Here is an 18,713-nt window from a genome sequence, read left to right as displayed (position 1 = left end):
CAGAGTAAGTGAGTAATTTGGACTTTATATTGATTACAGATTAGTCAGTGTGCGGGTTTTGTTGAGTCATCCGAGTTTCACAGAGAAAAAAGGCTTCACTGCTAAGAAAAGGTTTTTAGTTTGACCCTCAAAAACCTGATTAGATAAAAGATCAGTGTAGTGTAGGGTCTGATGTGTGCTCTGCAAACTCATTTTGTCTTGTGTTTTTAGGCTGTTTTAGCTAACGAGATGTCCTCCTTGACAAAGACACTAAAGTAAATCATGTCAGGGGCCATGGCGCCTAAAAGTTCCAATTAAAGGCTGAAAATCAGCGTTTTTTAAAAAATCTTGTCATCATGTTGTTTGTACTTTGGGCACAAACATTGGGATGGTGCTAAGTGATCAATTAAAAGTGACTCAATCACCAGATACATGATGAAACAGGCCACAGGTGATGTGTAAAGAGGTGTTGATTAATGACATTAGTGAGGTCTTTACCTAGCCTACATGAGCCATCTGAGACTCCTTAACACTTCAACTGGAATCAATGATTAAAAAACGTCAGCATGTTGTAACTCTAAAGGCGCCGCACAGCCAACCAGAGCTATTTCACTCATCTCTCCACCAATGAGAGCCTCAGGGCACAGAGCCAATCGCACCCCGACAGGACAGCTCTGAGCCAATCAGAGCTTCAAACTCTGATAGATCTCAGCTTGTGGTAATGAAAGCTCAGCTGTTTAGAGGTTTGGAGGCCAGGCCACCATCACCTGAGGAATATTTGGAGGTTTGACTGGAGCAAGAGAGGGAACAGGAGGGAACAGAAAGCAGCAGCAGGCAGGACAGCGTTACAGACGAGAGATCGGTGAGGTGAGAAGGAAAGGTTAAAGCAGACAGGAACCTAAGACAAAACACAAAAAGTTAGAGAGGGGACCTGAGTGAAGGAACCGGAAAAAAAGGAGGTTGCTCTGAAAAGGAGTGGAAGAAGAAAAAGTAGGTATTAGCGGAGATTTCCAAATCTGCATCAAAAGGGATGAAGAACGAGAGGAAGGCGGCGTTGCTGGCCATCAGAGAAAGTATCGAGATGGAGCTGTTCTCCTCAGAGGAGTGCTGCGTGGTGACACCAACACAGGAGTGGAAGGAGGAGGATTACAGCTTTCACCGGGTAAATGTCTGTTGGCAGAAATTCAAACTGCGAGAAAACTGTTGGGAACCTCACGACTGCTGTGTTCACTGACAAGGGCCTGCCTAAATTCATAGCAAATTCAATAGCATGTCCTGCAGGAGGCCACATAGAAGGACTGTACTCCAAATATCTGTTTTAAATTGTTAGTTTAAGTCGTTAAGTTTGCCCTCGGTGCAAAATGTTATCATTTATGTGATTCTTTCTACGGCTCATTTTTCACTGTATTGGGATACAATTCATACTGAACGTCCAAGAAACAGTAAAGATAATTTGAAACATTTATTCATTTGAGTAGTTGTTGCCGAATGGTTGGGATTGGGGATAACGTTTCTCGTCTTTCAGTTTAAAAAATGCCCAAATCTCCACTAGTTTTGCCTTTCATGCAGCCAAATTGATTCTCTGTAGTATTAATATAGTTTTGTCACATCCAGCATTTAAAAAAAACAATTCGTACGGATCCTGATGATGCTAAAACACACTTTTTTTTTCAATACATCTTCTGACTAAACTTGTTTTGATTTACTTGAAACTTTTTATGTGAAAGTGTTAAAAAATCAAAGCTGTTATATATGGAGTAACATAAGATCTTTGACTTCTTTTATAATTTCATATATCAAGTAAGTTGGCAAATGTTTCATACTTTTCATTGGCTATGTTGGACATTCACAGGGAAACTTGAAGACTTAGAAAACCAAGTGTTATGTGACAAATTATGCTGGGAAAGAGAGCCAAAGCCACGCCCCTTTCCGGTTTCCCTCATGGGTTTTTGTAGTAGTTCTTTTTTTTTTTCTTTATCCCAGCTTGAGTGTGCAATGAATTACATAATGTGTTTGTAAATTTAAAAGATTATTTTTCAACTTGAGAAAGTCAGTTTGTCATAAAACTGATGAAATATAAGAATGAAAACTAAGAATTATAAAGACTACACAGCCAAGAGTCATATTAGTCACATGGTCTCATTGAACGGACACCAAAACCCGTAAATTAAACAGTGAAGAGCCTGTATATAAGCATATGACTGCAGTTGTCAATAGGACTGGTTTTACTGTGATTTTTATAACTCTGTTAAACATTTTCTGAAATTATGTGGTGCACTGAGCAGTTTCACACACAACAAGATGGTATTGAACTATATTTCCAACAAACAGCGACTTCATTGACTCAAACAGTTATCTTTTTAATTCACAATCATCATCTGTGTAGTTCATGGCACAATTCGAACCGGGATCAGAGATTTATTTGTCCCTCCCCATCGACTAGAGTACCCCTCAGGATTAACTGCATGTTAAACATCTTCCTCTTCTTTTTCTTGAACCCAGAGACACCTGGAGCATCCGCTGGTCCCTGACAGTGAGGAGGAACCAGAGCTGCAGTTTCAGACCCAATCCAGGCGGCAGGTCAAGCCCAAATCAGAGCCTCCCGCCAAGGATGAGGCCAAGCACTGCCCCATGGTCCCTGGATTCATGGAGGAAATTGAGATAGAGATGGAGGTTAGTAAGAAATTAGGGTTTTAAGTAAGTAGGTTGCCGATTCCCGAAAGAGAATCCCGTCCCGAACCACTTACTGTAATACAGTGAAAAAGAAGTGGAAACTTAAGCCTACAAATGAAATTAAAGCAATTCATTGTCTTGCTTTGCTTCCCTCCACGCAGGTGTTTCCTCCCCTCAGAGTGTTTAAAGTAAAGTCAGACGATCCCTCCATCATGAACCCCGTACGTCACCTCAGGTTTCATTTAGTCATTTCCTGATCAACAAATCAACTTTCCATCTGCGTGATGTGTGCAAACAACGAGCCTTAAACCATTTGTATCAGATTGATTGGTGATCGCTCTGACCTCTGAGCATTTTGCATCTCAATACTATAATTGGTAAAAATGTAAATCTATCAGGTTTAGTGTATTGGCCATTACAGAGGTGTGTCATGTGCTAATCCTAAGCAAATAGGGAAATGGGGGGGAAAAAAAAGTGTGTGTTACTCAATCGACCAATCGACTCTACTCTGTCTCTAATCAGTCAGTCTGTGTGTGTGCAACCTGAAGCCATTGTACAATCAGGTCTCATGTCACAAGGGCCAGTTACATGGACAACATGTTGATGGGCAGGAGTCGTCTGCAAAATAAACAAAAAGTCTAGATCCTTGTGCAATATGAGAAATTGTCTATTTAAAAAAACATTTTTTTTATCAATAGGCCAATTTCTAATTGACCTGTCCATTTGTCCCTGACTGCCCTATGATTGGTGGATCCATCATATTGATACAGTGTGATGTTGTACTGTGTGCCGCAGACGTCGCCAGACAAAGTTAGTCATCTCAGATGGAGGAGACCAACTTCGCAGAGGACCGGACTGGTGGTCAGAGATGTGATATGTTTACCAACAGGACATCTGGAACAGCTGGAGAGGTGAGAGGTGTTACTGTAGCGTGAGATCATCTCTCCAGTCTGTCTGTCTTATAGGAGCTACTCAGTGAGGAATAAGCTCATCAATTTTAGAGAACTTGAGCTATGTTGGTATGAAATTTCTAGTTTTTCTCTTAAATATAGACCATTCTCCTCTAATTTGCTGTGGAAACATTTAGTATACTTAAAAAAATATATGTAAAAATTCTGCATTAAAATGTTTATAAATGACAGACATTTGTAATATGATTTAATGGGTTGTGTCCATATTATCCCAAATGTTTCCAACTATGTTCAAACCAGAGAAATCCACAAGTTTAATTTGGTCATCTGTTGCTACTCCCGGGATGGTGAAGTCGGCGAACGAGACCCGATTTTTATCAGCAGTGGTGGCTGGCTAATGTTGTGCTCAACGCCAACAAAGCATTACTGGTGCCAGTTTTACCATTACTGCCGTAAACTAGCGAGCAATGACACATACAGACACACAGTTGCTGTGTCTCAGTTGAGGTTCTGCATCCTTCGAAGGACCCTGCCTTCGAGGTCTTTGAAGGCTAGTCCTTTGGAGAGTGAGCCGTTGTTAAATGGGACGGTCTAGCCTTTGGAGCATTTCCTGGTTGCGTCACCAGATGTTTTACCATTACATCATGATTTCTACCGCCCAGGCCCGCGAAAGTGACGATCTACGCCATGCGATGTCACCATTTTCTCTTTCTTTCTCGCAAAGAATCTTGGGATGTGTAAGGCCACGAAGCATAGTAGCAGTGCATCCTCCAAAAAGAGGGGAAAAAAAGGCTGCATTTGTGGGCTACCTTTAGAGGAGCCTCTGAATTGGGACAGCCTTCACGCGGCTTCATGCGGCCTCCGAAGGATGCAGACCCTGGTCAACTCTCATTGAACTGAGCACTCACCAGGCACTCTGTTTCTCTTTTGGCCTTTTTTCCATCACATCTGCCAGCCTGGCTTTACTCGGTTTGACTCGGCACGTCAGCCCGGCGCGGTGTGGATTTGCATTTCCATTACAACAGCCGGCTTGAAGTTGTTTTTTAAGTGGTGACGCGCTCGGCTTGTGTACTGGTCAAAAGAAAACACTCAGCCTCCCCTCAGCACTTATTGAAAAACACCTCCATTAATTGGGTGGCAAATGCATTCAATTTCTTCTCACATAAAAAATCATTGCTGCATTGCCACAATTCTCCGTTATTTAGTTATTAAAAAGCTTTTATTATGAAAATGTCTTTATGTAGAAGTTCACCTTAACTAAACTGTTACTATTTCTGACACAAAATGTTCTCAGAAACGTATTCTAGTGTACAGTTTGGAGGGCCATCTCTCCTGCGGTGAGAGCAAGCTTGTGTTATCTCTCTGAAGTAATGAGTTTCGCAGTGTGTTTTCACATGGTAATTTGAGACCATGTCCTCTGGTGACAGATGACGTATTCATACATGGCTGATGTTTACAGATTTTAGACTATCCAATAAAAATATCTCGATAAAGTAAACATTCCTTTCCGTTATTCCAGGCACACTGTTCCACAGGGCAAAGAACAAGCAGCTCTAGCGGCCATGGGGATGACCGCTCGCATCACCATTGACTGCGGTTGGACGGCCAATCAGGTACAGAGTCGGCTGGCTTTGCTCTTCTGGGGGCGTTTTGTGAAACGGGCGGGCCAAAGGTTCTCCTTCACATATCTACAGGTCAGTGTGTGTTCAGATAGTTTGACTTGAGCATATAGATAATTTACTTGTTCCTGTTCTGTTGTGTTCTAAGAATTAAGAGCTGGTCCTCAAATTTATGTTGAATTTAGGATTAAGTTTATCTATAATAAAGTTTCCCTCAGATTCCTCTACATTTTCTTTTGTTCATTTATATCTTATGGTTTCTGGCTTGAAGTGTTTGCACGGTTCCACGGTGTTGTACGTCCCAGACACCCCTGCAGGAGGCTGGACTGGAGAGCAGGTGGTCAGGATCTCCGGACATGGTGCTCTGTATATCCTCAGCCACCAGGACTACCCACAGGTAAACCACAGCTGCTCCGTATTTACTCCAACAATGTGACTTGACCATTTTCATATTTAATCCACTTGAGTTCGCAATGGAATCCATCTCTGTACCACATTTGAAGAGTGTGATTCTTGCTGTACATGCTATTTCAGATGGTATGTGCCAAAGCAGCAGTGTGAAAATCACAAATTTTAAGATTTGATTAAAAATTTAAAATCATCTGCCATGATATACAATTAACATTTTGTATATTTATATATATTTTATTATTATTATTTTCAGACACACATTAGAAACCTTTAGTATGCCTAAAAACATGTATGGATGGGATCTTTTATCTTTTAAATATTTCTTCCACAAAAGTTAAAACACTCTTCTCTCAGCAGGCAGAATCTGCGAGATCAACAAGCAAGACACCTGAGGTGAACAGGTAAGAAGCGTGAGCTCTTCCTACGACAAAACATTTTTTTAAATGATAAACCGTTTAACTGATTTTCCTGAATGTGTTGATTCTTTTTAAAGGAAGGAGTTCTGTCCGGAGGCCAGGACAGAGAGCTGCACGGACAAAGATGATCAGCTGGGAGGACAGCTGCACGAGTGACTTGAAACTTAGGATGTTAATGTTGCTGAACTAAGCCACGCACCATCCTTCACGTTTTCAGACAGAAGGAGATGGCGAGGACAGCCGCCCACCAGCGAGGACAGGTTTATAAACCGGAAGCGCTCCTGTTTGTCGGTTCAGTTAAAGCCTAAACTCTGCTGTTTTATTGTTTGAAGCTTTGTTCTCCGTCAGGTGTGAAATATCAGTGTAAATCTAGAAATGCCACGGGAACAATAATGTCTTTAAGAAGAGCAGAAGAAAGAGAAGAGAGTTTTAGCCTTTGTAAAATAAGAATGGTAGTGACGACTGTACTTTCAGGCAACCCTCATGAATTCTTAACACTGTCGTCCATGTTTTATCTTATCCTTTTAACAGTTATTCCAAAACACCATTGACGCAGGTTCCAAAGTCATGAACCTTCAACATTTACAGACTGCATCTTTTTAACGTCTCACAGAATGTCTTGCATCGTGTCTCTGCTGATGTTTATAATTTCAAATATTGAAGAAAAATTGAACACAACTGATGGCAAATTTTCACTTGATATTATCGTGTTTTGTCTTTTTAACATAATCTTGTAAGGTGGATCTCAACAAATAATATATAATATATGCTCTCAAATCAAATGTTGAATAAAGTTTATTTTCAGAGGATCTATTAAACAAGACAAGAATGGCACCTCAAATACACGTCTCTTTATTCATCCTTCAGAAGGGCATAATACAACATGGAACAATGCAACTGTGCATATTATGTCATACATCTAGTCTTAAATTGATAAAAAATTTTATGTAGACAAATCATTTTCTTAAAAGTAATACATCTACAGAGCTTGTAGAAAGGTGCAAAATAAAATTCTCTTTTCCTTAAAACATGATTGTAAATTAATAATTTTAAAATGTTTGTCGGTCCAAAATGATTGTTTCATTCTGACAGGTGGTTCCAGCTGTGATAAACTCCAAGTTTATCAGCCAATATATTAATGACATTGGAATCATTATTGGTGTCTGTGTTTTCTTTAGCATCAAGAGTCCACCTTGACACCCAGCAAACTTGAATGAGGATAAAATAGCGCATCACGTGACCATGTAATTACACGGTTTGGCCACTATGAAAACTGACTTCAGAGTCCAGCGCTCCTTCTTGGGGCTTGAAGCTAACAAGCAAATGGCAACATCAGTTAGCAGTTACTCAGGAAATATGCATATTTTTTTAGAATATAAATTCAACAAGTGGCCAGTTCTTGCATATTGTGCCTTTTAAGGGAAAAGTCCGATTGGAGATACAGACAGAATTTCACCTAATAATCATTTTCAAAAATAATGAAATCTAAACATCTAAAAAACAACAAAAAAAAATTTTATGCAAAAATAACCATTTGAAAACAATTTTCTAATCAGTGATAGAAGAAAAAACATCAATCAGCAGGTATACAAATAAATAATTTAAAAAATCATTGCTGCATTGCCTTTTTTTTTCTCACTTAGTATTGCTGCATTCCCTTGCAGTAACATAATAGCCATACTGGTCCAAGTTCAGGATCAACAAACGTTTATCCTGCTTTAATATGTCACAATCTATATACATTTCAGTACTTTCCACTAGTTAGCTCATGACCAGGAAAAGCAGGTTTGACCACACTGAAACAGAGAGCAAAACCAAACTTAACCATGGACAATCATGAGTCTCAAGAGGATTGAATGGAGACACATCCAGGAGACACAGCTGTAACGTATAGGAAAAAATACTTAATTCACTTCCCGGATTACATATATATATACCCTATGCAAATGGTATGAGGCAAAGTCATCGTTGCCAAATCAGTAAACTGTCTTGCAACTATTACACAACAGCATGGTAGTTTCCTGGTTGCCAAGCTTCTCAGTGAAGCAGCTCCAGTTACAAAGTATTTGGATTACTGACACTTCTTAAGAAACCTCTTTGATGCATCAGATTGCTTGGTTTGAGCCTTTCTTCGCTACTGAACACTTGAGATAAATGGCATTTCCATTCACATGGGAAACACAGCCAGCAGTGTAATGATGAAAATATTGTTTGGGGACTATAGAGAGCGAAAATGGATCTTAATGTTGACTTTTTCTGACTCTCTCTTTGTTTTGTTTTTGAGATTTAATAGAACAAAATGATGATAAAGATGCACAGGGGAGACAGTCTAAAATCTTAGCCTCTGCAGTGTAGTTGAGATGAAGATGACATTTTATTAATACAGTCAGCACCCCCTTGAATTGCTTTCTTCATACATTCAATTTTACTTGCAGTTGCATGACGCTTCTATGGGACGACTCTAACCCTTTGAATGTTTGTCACACTGACTGTGGTGTGGTTGGTTCCATTCAAGAGCTGCCCCCTCACAAACTGAAACAAAAGAAAACAGACAATAAACAACACAAGATTTATCTCATTCCCCTCACTGCACTCTCTAAATTAATACAGATTATCATTCATAATATTGGCGGGAGAGCCATACCTGTTCAACAAGATGAGTAATGGTTCCATTGCTGATAACACCGATTGAAGTTAACTTCACCTGAAGAATTGCCACTGCCTCCAAACCTGTAGAGATGAAAAAAAAAACATGTTAAAATTAACAAAACAATTAAAAGAGATATTGGACTTTTTAATTGCTACATGTCATTAAACACATGATTATTGTTGGTTTAAAGCTGCATCATGCGAATCACAGATAATTTATCTTGATTAATTGTATTTGCAAGACATGGGGTCAATGAATTCTAAGAAAAAAATTACTTACACAAACTGTATAAATTTAAGAGAATTTATTTTCAGTCAAGTACAATTAATCAAGATTTACTGATTAATGTTAGTAGTGTTACTAGAATTCCAATATCATTAAATTAAGTCTTAGCTGCCTTTTTATTGCAACTCCTACCTACAAATGTAAATCTGTATATTTATTTACCACAACTGTGTTATTTTGTATTTGACTATTTGATACACATTACGTATTATATGTATTTTTGCCATAAAATCTTGCTTATGACCGCAATTATTAGTAAATACATTTAAGGTGTGAAAAAATACTGTATAATGAAGTGTATAATTGTGACCCGTCAACAGGGGAGAGCAATATTCTCCACTAGTTGACATAGTCAGTGTCATCCTACTCATATTGATTACAGCTATGTGTAGTTAAAATTGTACCAAAGAAAATTCCTTCATTATCGACAGGTAAATGAAAGAAAAAAATAACAGAAAGGGAAAACTCAGGTCAGTCAGATACCTTGGTTTGGGGTGATTACTGGTGTGGTTGTAGTCATGGTGGTCAGGGTGATAGGTGTCGTTGTGGTGATCGGGGGTGCAGTAGTTGTAGTTGTAGCTGCAGTAGTTGTAGTAGTTGGAGGTGCAGTAGTTGTGGTGGTTGGGGGTGCAGTAGTTGTAGTTGTAGCTGCAGTAGTTGTGGTAGTTGGAGGTGCAGTAGTTGTGGTGGTTGGGGGTGCAGTAGTTGTAGTTGAAGCTGCAGTAGTTGTGGTGGTTGTAGCTGCAGTAGTTGTGGTGGTTGGAGCTACAGTAGTTGTAGTGGTTGGGGCTGCAGTAGTAGTGGTGGTTGGAGCTGCAGTGGTTGTGGTGGTTAGAGCTGCAGTAGTTGTGGTGGTTGGAGCTGCAGTAGTTGTGGTGGTTGTAGCTGCAGTAGTTGTAGTGTTTGGAGCCGCAGTAGTTGTGGTGGTTGGAGCTGCAGTAGTTGTGGTGGTTGGAGCTGCAGTAGTTGTGGTGGTTGGAGCTACAGTAGTTGTGGTGGTTGGAGCTGCAGTAGTTGTGGTGGTTGGAGCTGCAGTAGTTGTGGTGGTTGGGGCTGCAGTAGTTGTGGTGGTTGGGGCTGCAGTAGTTGTGGTGGTTGGGGGTGCAGTAGTTGTAGTTGGAGCTGCAGTAGTTGTGGTAGTTGGAGCTGCAGTAGTTGTGGTGGTTGAGGGTGCAGTAGTTGTAGTTGTAGCTGCAGTAGTTGTGGTGGTTGTAGCTGCAGTAGTTGTGGTGGTTGGAGCTGCAGTAGTTGTGGTTGTTGGAGCTGCAGTAGTTGTGGTAGGAGCTGCAGTAGTTGTTGTGGTAGGAGCCCCAGTAGTTGTTGTGGTTGGAGCCACAGTAGTTGTGGTGGTTGGCGCTGCAGTAGTTGTGGTGGTTGGCGCCGCTGTAGTTGTGGTGGTTGGCGCTGCAGTAGTTGTGGTAGTTGGAGCTGCAGTAGTTGTGGTGGTTGGAGCTGCAGTAGTTGTTGTGGTTTGAGCTGCAGTAATTGTGGTGGTTGGCGCTGCAGTTGTTGTGGTGGTTGGAGCTGCAGTAATTGTTGTGGTTGGAGCTGCAGTAGTTGTTGTGGTTGGAGCTGCAGTAATTGTGGTGGTTGGAGCTGCAGTAGTTGTTGTGGTTGGAGCTGCAGTAATTGTTGTGGTTGGAGCTGCAGTAGTTGTTGTGGTTGGAGCTGCAGTAATTGTGGTGGTTGGAGCTGCAGTAGTTGTTGTGGTTTGAGCTGCAGTAATTGTGGTGGTTGGCGCTGCAGTAGTTGTGGTGGTTGGAGCTGCAGTAATTGTTGTGGTTGGAGCTGCAGTAGTTGTTGTGGTTGGAGCTGCAGTAATTGTGGTGGTTGGAGCTGCAGTAGTTGTTGTGGTTGGAGCTGCAGTAATTGTTGTGGTTGGAGCTGCAGTAGTTGTTGTGGTTGGAGCTGCAGTAATTGTGGTGGTTGGAGCTGCAGTAGTTGTTGTGGTTAGAGCTGCAGTAGTTGTGGTGGTTGGAGCTGCAGTAGTTGTGGTGGTTGGAGCTGCAGTAGTTGTTGTGGTTAGAGCTGCAGTAGTTGTGGTGAATGGAGCTGCAGTAGTTGTTGTTGTTGGAGCTGCAGTAGTTGTGGTGGTTGGAGCTACAGTAGTTGTGGTGGTTGGAGCTGCAGTAGTTGTGGTGGTTGAGGGTGCAGTGGTTGTAGTTGTAGCTGCAGTAGTTGTGCTGGTTGTAGCTGCTGTAGTTGTTGTGGTTTGAGCTGCAGTAGTTGTGGTGGTTGGAGCTGCAGTAGTTGTTGTGGTTAGAGCTGCAGTAGTTGTGGTGGTTGGAGCTACAGTAGTTGTGGTGGTTGGAGCTGCAGTAGTTGTGGTGGTTGGAGCTACAGTAGTTGTGGTGGTTGTAGCTGCAGTAGTTGTGGTGGTTGTAGCTGCAGTAGTTGTTGTGGTTGGAGCTGCAGTAGTTGTGGTGGTTGGAGCTGCAGTAGTTGTGGTTGTTGGAGCTGCAGTAGTTGTGGAAGGAGCTGCAGTAGTTGTTGTGGTAGGAGCTGCAGTAGTTGTTGTGGTTGGAGCCACAGTAGTTGTGGTGGTTGGAGCCGCAGTAGTTGTGGTGGTTGGCGCTGCAGTAGTTGTTGTGGTTGGCGCTGCAGCAGTTGTTGTGGTTTGAGCTGCAGTAATTGTGGTGGTTGGCGCTGCAGTAGTTGTGGTGGTTGGAGCAGCAGTAGTTGTTGTGGTTTGAGCTGCAGTAATCGTGGTGGTTGGCGCTGCAGTAGTTGTGGTGGTTGGAGCTGCAGTAATTGTTGTGGTTGGAGCTGCAGTAGTTGTTGTGGTTGGGGCTGCAGTAATTGTGGTGGTTGGAGCTGCAGTAGTTGTTGTGGTTAGAGCTGCAGTAGTTGTGGTGGTTGGAGCTGCAGTAGTTGTTGTGGTTAGAGCTGCAGTAGTTGTGGTGGTTGGAGCTGCAGTGGTTGTGGTGGTTGGAGCTGCAGTGGTTGTTGTGGTTGGAGCTGCAGTAGTTGTTGTGGTTAGAGCTGCAGTAGTTGTGGTGGTTTGAGCTGCAGTAGTTGTGGTGGTTGGAGCTGCAGTATTTGTGGTGGTAGGAGCTGCAGTAGTTGTTGTGGAAGGAGCTGCAGTAGTTGTTGTGGTAGGAGCTGCAGTAGTTGTTGTGGTTGGAGCCACAGTAGTTGTGGTGGTTGGAGCCGCAGTAGTTGTGGTGGTTGGCGCTGCAGTAGTTGTTGTGGTTGGCGCTGCAGCAGTTGTTGTGGTTTGAGCTGCAGTAATTGTGGTGGTTGGCGCTGCAGTAGTTGTTGTGGTTGGAGCAGCAGTAGTTGTTGTGGTTTGAGCTGCAGTAATCGTGGTGGTTGGCGCTGCAGTAGTTGTGGTGGTTGGAGCTGCAGTAATTGTTGTGGTTGGAGCTGCAGTAGTTGTTGTGGTTGGGGCTGCAGTAATTGTGGTGGTTGGAGCTGCAGTAGTTGTTGTGGTTAGAGCTGCAGTAGTTGTGGTGGTTGGAGCTGCAGTAGTTGTTGTGGTTGGAGCTGCAGTAGTTGTGGTGGTTGGAGCTGCAGTGGTTGTGGTGGTTGGAGCTGCAGTGGTTGTTGTGGTTGGAGCTGCAGTAGTTGTTGTGGTTAGAGCTGCAGTAGTTGTGGTGGTTTGAGCTGCAGTAGTTGTGGTGGTTGGAGCTGCAGTAGTTGTGGTGGTAGGAGCTGCAGTAGTTGTTGTGGTTGGAGCAGCAGTAGCTGTTGTTGTTGGAGCTACAGTAGTTGTTGTGGTTGGAGCTGCAGTAGTTGTGGTGGTTGAGGGTGCAGTGGTTGTAGTTGTAGCTGCAGTAGTTGTGGTGGTTGGAGCTGCAGTAGTTGTGGTAGGAGCTGCAGTAGTTGTGGTGGTTGGAGCTGCAGTAGTTGTTGTAGTTGGAGCTGCAGTAGTGGTGCTTTGAGCTGCAGTTGTGTATATTTCAGTTATTACAGTAACATCGGAGCATGTCATTTAAACAGTCAAATGAAACACGTCAGTATTTTTGTTTCTCTTGTCACATTTATCTGATATGCATACTTGCACTGAGGAGTAGAAATGAAAGGATTTGTATCTCTATTTGTATCAATTTATACAAACTTTGTATATATACAACTGTTGTAGTGACTGGAGCCTCAGCCGTGTACATGTATTTAACTAAGTGTACCTGTACATGTGCAGTACCAATGCAGTACTAACTGTAAAACTTACATCCCACTTAAAGACAGTTGATTGATTGATGAGTGTATTTCCGTGTTCTTCCTTTGATTTTTTGTTGTTGTTGAATTCAGATTTGGAATCGTGTTTTTAGGGTTTTAGTATCAACCAAGGTCTTTTTTCAATATTACTGTACATTTTCAATGTCTAACAAGTGTTAAATCAATACTGCTGCTAGACGCAATAATGGTTGAGGTTGTCTGCCAGCCAGGATGTCAGTGCTCTTTTTATTATTCTCCTCCACACTTGGTAAAGGGCAGCGACTGACATCTTGGCAATTACCGAAAACAAATTAATCAGCTCTATTCAGCCTAATTTTCATTAGACTTATTTGATTAAACACATTTTGATTCATTAATGAGGTGATTCAGTGATGCATGTGTGCCTACTACAACTACTACAGTATGCACTGCAGTCCTGAAGTAATTACATTGCTGAAGTTTATTTCATAGTAAAGGTGGGGTTTCTAAACAGAGCAATAGTTGGTGGAAGAGCCACGTAAAATACAAACCAAAGTTCTTCAGTTTTTGAACACTTAAAACTGCTTTTGACTCCATCTCCTCCGAATGAAAACGGCACATTACAAAGTATAATACAATCAAAGCAAGATGAGACTTGTTAATAAAATTGTATTCACTTGATACCTTGTGCAGAGACAGCATGTCCAAGCAGTAATATCCAACAAAAGAGTTTTCTTCCCATGATGACGGGTGTTACCTGTCACCGCTCCAGACACAGCCAAACGTATTATTCCTCGACCTCAAACATATGACTCCTGCCTCAGCAGTGGAGGAAGTGACGAGGCAACAGTGCCAGTCACCACTTTCACACAACCTGTAAAACCAGGTAAGTCCTTGACACACGTTTACAAAATATTAGACACTTCATGGCATTGCCCTCATGCCATGCAGTATTCGTATGACAGTCCAGCTACTTTAGAAAATTTGCCCCATAGTGAGTCATGATTGCTGAGGTTGGATTGTCTTAACATAGTTGGGTCTTTGAATATTTTCATCAGTGAAATGAACAGGTCACATTGTAAGCTGTAGCCGAGGAGTAACATGCTGAGCCGCAGTACATAATTTACATTTAATTAGTGAGTCTTTTGGGACGAATGTATTTGATTTTTAACAGGGATAAAAAAATGACTAACACAAAATGTAAACAAAAATGAATTCAATTCTAAACAAATTGTATTTTTAAATACTATTAGTTGGTATAGCGTCACTGTAATTAAATTAGAGTTGAAACAACATCCTCTTCAACAATGCTCCTCATGCCATTGGGTTCTTGATAAGTCACAACATTATTGGAAACCCGCATCCAGGTTGTCAAACAGGTTTCATGTTACCTGATGCAGTTGATCTCCTCATCTACTCCCTCTGCTTTTCTTTCTCAGTTCAAACTCTCCTGTTTTACATTATTACTTTATGGTATTTTTTTACTTTTATCACAACGCGCTGTGAAACTAGTTGAAACTGTGCAGATTCTTTACAACATACAACAGACAAAACACATTGTATATTATATGTTTAAAGCTTAACTTGTCTTGTACACTTTACAGGCACTGAGTTAGTAATCTGTGCTGAAGCCTATTCTTTTCTAGATATAACTGATTGCGGAGATGGAATGTGAGCTGGAAAGTATATTTCATAAAGTACTGTACTTGTAATTTACTTGAGTATTTCCATATTCTGCTCCTTTATACTGCCACGCCGCTACATTTATTTTATAACTTTAGTTATAAGTTACTTTGCAGATTCTGATGCATCAGAGCCAAAGTAGCAGATTTCTAAAATAATTTATTTTAACGGCAATCAGAAAAAGAGATACTGATTCTGATGATCAGAAAAATGCTGAATATCAGATCTGATAGTCTGATATTGAAACACTGCCTCATTGTTTATGCCGATTGTTTGCTGTGAGTTTCTACACAGGTATTTGGCACTGAAATTCAATGCTTTTTAAGACATTTTCAAGATAATTTCTGACTAAATCTAGGACGGATATTGGGACAAATCCTCGTTTTCTTATTCAAGTTTTGCTGGTATGTGTGAAATCTGGTCAAGCAGAGAGAAATGCAAGTACAGTAACATAAAAAGGCAGTGTTCTAGATTCATAACATCAGAAATGTGGACTTTCATGCTTGACTCATATTGACATAAGGAAAGCAAAAAAATTTATTAATTAAATTAGATTGAAATGTCTGTGGTGATTAGAAATTCACCCAAGATGAACATTTCGTCATTATCTGCCCAGTCTCATGACGATGGTAAGTCAGCTGAAGTTTCAAAGTCCACAACACATTTCTGCAGCTTCATAGAAAAACGGTGTTGCAGTATTCTTCCAAAAAGAACACTAAGAAGGGCATTTGTGTCTCTTTATTCATCATTCATAATATAATATGATACAAAATGAAATATGCAGATGCTAACCTTGTCTTATAAACATATTGTAGTGTTGAATCAAACTAAAACTAGGAAGTCTACAACACCTTTGCTATGACAGTGCAGTGAGGTGAAAGGCATTGTTGCAATGAACATGTCGCTAAATGTTCATATACAATATACATCACAGCATATAAAATATTATCTTAAGTACCACAATAATTATTCAAAGAAAATATGAAAAGTGGTGATGTTGAGAATAAATACCCTACATTCTGTTTGCAGATGTAAAAAAAAATACTGCATTGCTGTGCAGTGAGAGAATAGACAAAGGTCTATGATCAGAATCACAAACAGTGTATCCGGCTTAGACAGATCAGTTTTTTAATCCATTTTATATATTCCATGTCTAGTACTAACTCAAGGACAGGGAGGTTTACCAAATGGAAGATGGACTGAAAAAGTAGGCAGATAATGAACAAAACATAAATATACATTTTTATCATAAATGTGTGTCTAATTCAACCTGCATGGAGAACGTCTAAGGCTTCCTCCTACAGGGAGATATTTCTTGGTGTTGTTTTATGGCACGGCACGTCCCACACAACAAACACGCTATGCTTTTGTATTCTGGTTTTCCAAATAAACCGGAAAGTAGTATTCTACATTCTTAATAAACCAATTCACGATTGAATAAGACAAAACACGTTCACAGAAGAAATTACTGTGCATTTTGTCAATAATACTTCAAAGACTGTTAATGTCCCTGATTCCGGGTACAATTGTCACACACTTGGTATAAGGCATTCACCAAGGTCATCGTTGCCAATGTTTTTTTGTGAAACATTTCCTCATTTTACACAATCAAAGGGAGGAGTGAGTAAGAAACATAGTTCACTAGTTTCCTGGTTACCAGACTTGTCATCACGCCAGCATGGGAATTACTGACAAGTCTTCAAAGCCTCTTTGCCTGATCAGATTGCTTGGTTTGAGCTTTCCATTGTGCTGTGCAAGTAATTTAACACTGGACTTAAATGCACATGTCAACTATTTACATTCCTGGAAAATACAACCAACAGTGTATGTAATGAAATTATTGTTTGGGGATTATAGAGCGTTAAGAGAGAGGATGAAACCTAAAATGTAAGCCTCTGTGTTTCATCTGAATCACTATTTCTTAAACCTGGAGATATCCAGGTACTACTGTTGGCTTGGAGATATCCATCATAGATCAACGCAGCTCAGTGGAGTTCAATATTCAGTATGGTGTGTCTTGTTCATAGTGTTGCGTTGCATCAAAACAAAACCACCAACACACCTTTAAATTGCCTTCTTTATACATTAACTGTTTAGTTTCAGTTCGCATGACGCTTCTATGGGGCAACTCTAACCCTTTGAATGTTCGTCACATTGACTGTGTGGGCGGTTCCATTCAGGAGCTGCTCTCTAAAAAACTGAATGGAGAGAAAACACAGACAATAAACATCAAAAGATCTAACTCACTCCCCTTACTCCACTGTTTATATGAACGTAAGCATTATCATTCATTCATAATGTTGGTTGAACAGCCGTCACAAAACAGACATTTTACACATTCCTGCGTTACATACCTGTTCAACAAGCTGAATAATGGTTCCATTGCTGATATCACCGATGGAAGTTAACTTCAGCTGTAGAATTGCCACTGCCTCCAAGCCTGTAGAAATAAAGAGAAATAACAACAAAACACATTACGTGTAAAAATATATAATATATATATATATATATATATATATATATATATATATATTTTTTAATGGAATTTGGACCTGAACAACATAAAGACAACTAACAAGAATAATTGGATAATTGTATTTAAAAGTGGACTTCATGTCAGTTCATTGTAAAAAAAAAAAAAAAAAAAAAAGATATTGGACAGATTCAGGATCAATTTTGTTGTCACTGGAGTACAATTAATCAAGATTGACTCTTGTATGACCAGTGGAGAGTTACTGGAATTCCATTATCATCCATCAACCTCTTAAATGCCTTGTGAAAGCAGCTCCCACCTACAAAGGTAAACCTATCTATATATAACCACAACTGTGTGATTAACTATTTGACAATTTAATACACTTTATGTATTTTATTTCCTATAATTCTGGTGGCCACATTAACCAATTGAAAATTACTCAGTGTACATTTGTGACCCTTCAACAGTGTAGAGCTAAACGCTATGCTTTTTGTTAAGATGCGTGAGATCCGTCACATATTGATTAAAGCTGTGTATAGTTAAAAATGTTCTACAAAGATTTCCTTCATTATAGACAGTATAGTGAGATCAAGATATCACAAAAAGGGACAAATCAGATCACTCAGACCTTGGGTTGTTGTTGTTGGAGGTGCAGTAGTTGTTGTGGTTGGAACTGCAGTAGTTGTGGTAGTTGGACCTGCAGTAGTTGTTATGGTGGGAGTCGCAGTGGTTGTAGTTCTTGGAGCTGCAGTAGTTGTTGTGGCCGGAGCTGCAGTAGTCGTGATAGTTGGAGATACAGTAGTTGTAGATGCGGTAGTTGTGTTAGTTGGAGCTGCTGTAGTTGTAGTTGTTGGAGGTGCAGTAGTGCTAGTTGTTGGAGCTGCAGTATTTGTGCTAGTTGGAGCCGTTGCAGTTGTGGTGGATAGAGCTGCAGTTATTGTAGTTGTAGCTGCAGAAGTTGTGGTAGGTGGACCTACAGGTGTTGTGATAGTTGGACCAGGAGTAGTTCTTGTTGGAGCTGCAGTAGTTGTTGTTTTTGGAGCTGCAGTTGTGGAGATTGGTACTGCAGTAGTTGTGGTGGTTGGAAGTTCGGTAATTGTCGTGGTTGGAGCTGCAGTTGTTCTGGTGGATAGAACTGCAGTAGTTGTGGTGGATATAGTTGCAGTAGTTGTGGTGGTTGGAGCAGCAGAAGCTGTAGTTGTAGCTGCAGTAGTTGTGGTGGTTGGAAGTGCAGTAGTTGTGGTGGTGGGAGCTGCAATGGTTGCGGTGGTTGGAGCTGTAGTTGCTGTAGTTCTTGTGGTAGTTGGAGCTGCAGTAGTTGTGGTGGTTGGGGGTGCAGTAGTTGCAGTTGTAGCTGCTGTAGTTGTAGTTGTTGGAGGTCCAACAGTTGTGGTAGTTGGAGGTGCAGTAGTTGTGGTGGTAGGAGCTGTAGTTGTAGTGGTAGTTGGAATTGCAGTAGTTGTAGTTGGTGGA

General features: G+C 40.8%; 2 protein-coding genes and 1 long non-coding RNA gene across 5 annotated transcripts; 1 reads left to right on the top strand and 2 right to left on the bottom strand.

Moving 5' to 3' along the window:
- Positions 1-706: 706 nt before the first annotated feature.
- Positions 707-6,850, top strand: LOC115590876 (uncharacterized). Of its 3 annotated transcripts, none has more exons than XM_030432358.1 (8): positions 707-1,141; positions 2,482-2,652; positions 2,814-2,873; positions 3,448-3,563; positions 5,083-5,257; positions 5,454-5,579; positions 5,948-5,994; positions 6,087-6,850. In XM_030432358.1, the coding sequence occupies exons 1-8, from the start codon at positions 1,010-1,012 to the stop codon at positions 6,163-6,165; spliced, it is 906 nt and encodes a 301-aa protein (XP_030288218.1). In that variant the 5' UTR covers positions 707-1,009; the 3' UTR covers positions 6,166-6,850. The 3 variants fall into 3 exon arrangements, with proteins under 3 accessions (XP_030288218.1, XP_030288220.1, XP_030288219.1); XM_030432359.1 differs by having other exon boundaries at positions 708-1,141; positions 5,951-5,994; XM_030432360.1 differs by lacking the exon at positions 2,814-2,873.
- On the bottom strand, positions 6,846-9,579 carry LOC115590878 (uncharacterized). The gene is made up of 3 exons (XR_003985847.1): positions 9,428-9,579; positions 8,654-8,739; positions 6,846-8,541 (listed from the first exon to the last, which is right to left on the bottom strand). It is a non-coding gene; the product is annotated as an uncharacterized LOC115590878 (long non-coding RNA).
- Positions 9,580-10,892: 1,313 nt separating this feature from the next.
- LOC115590877 (integumentary mucin C.1-like) lies at positions 10,893-11,507 on the bottom strand (the record flags this gene model as incomplete). The annotated part of the gene is made up of 1 exon (XM_030432361.1): positions 10,893-11,507. A coding segment is annotated over one exon (615 nt), but the record flags the coding sequence as incomplete, so codon positions are not given.
- Positions 11,508-18,713: the final 7,206 nt, after the last annotated feature.

The sequence above is a fragment of the Sparus aurata genome, chromosome 11, assembly GCF_900880675.1.
Source record: "Sparus aurata chromosome 11, fSpaAur1.1, whole genome shotgun sequence".
NCBI lineage: Eukaryota > Metazoa > Chordata > Actinopteri > Spariformes > Sparidae > Sparus > Sparus aurata.
This window is presented reverse-complemented; position numbering and strand designations above follow the sequence as displayed.

Excerpts from the sequence above, each read along its gene's own strand:
- LOC115590876 (XM_030432358.1), top strand. The coding sequence starts at position 1,010 with ATGAAGAACGAGAGGAAGGCGGCGTTGCTGGCCATCAGAGAAAGTATC. Across the intron at positions 2,874-3,447 it reads ATCCCTCCATCATGAACCCC|ACGTCGCCAGACAAAGTTAG; the intron begins GTACGTCACCTC and ends TGTGTGCCGCAG. Across the intron at positions 3,564-5,082 it reads CATCTGGAACAGCTGGAGAG|GCACACTGTTCCACAGGGCA; the intron begins GTGAGAGGTGTT and ends CCGTTATTCCAG.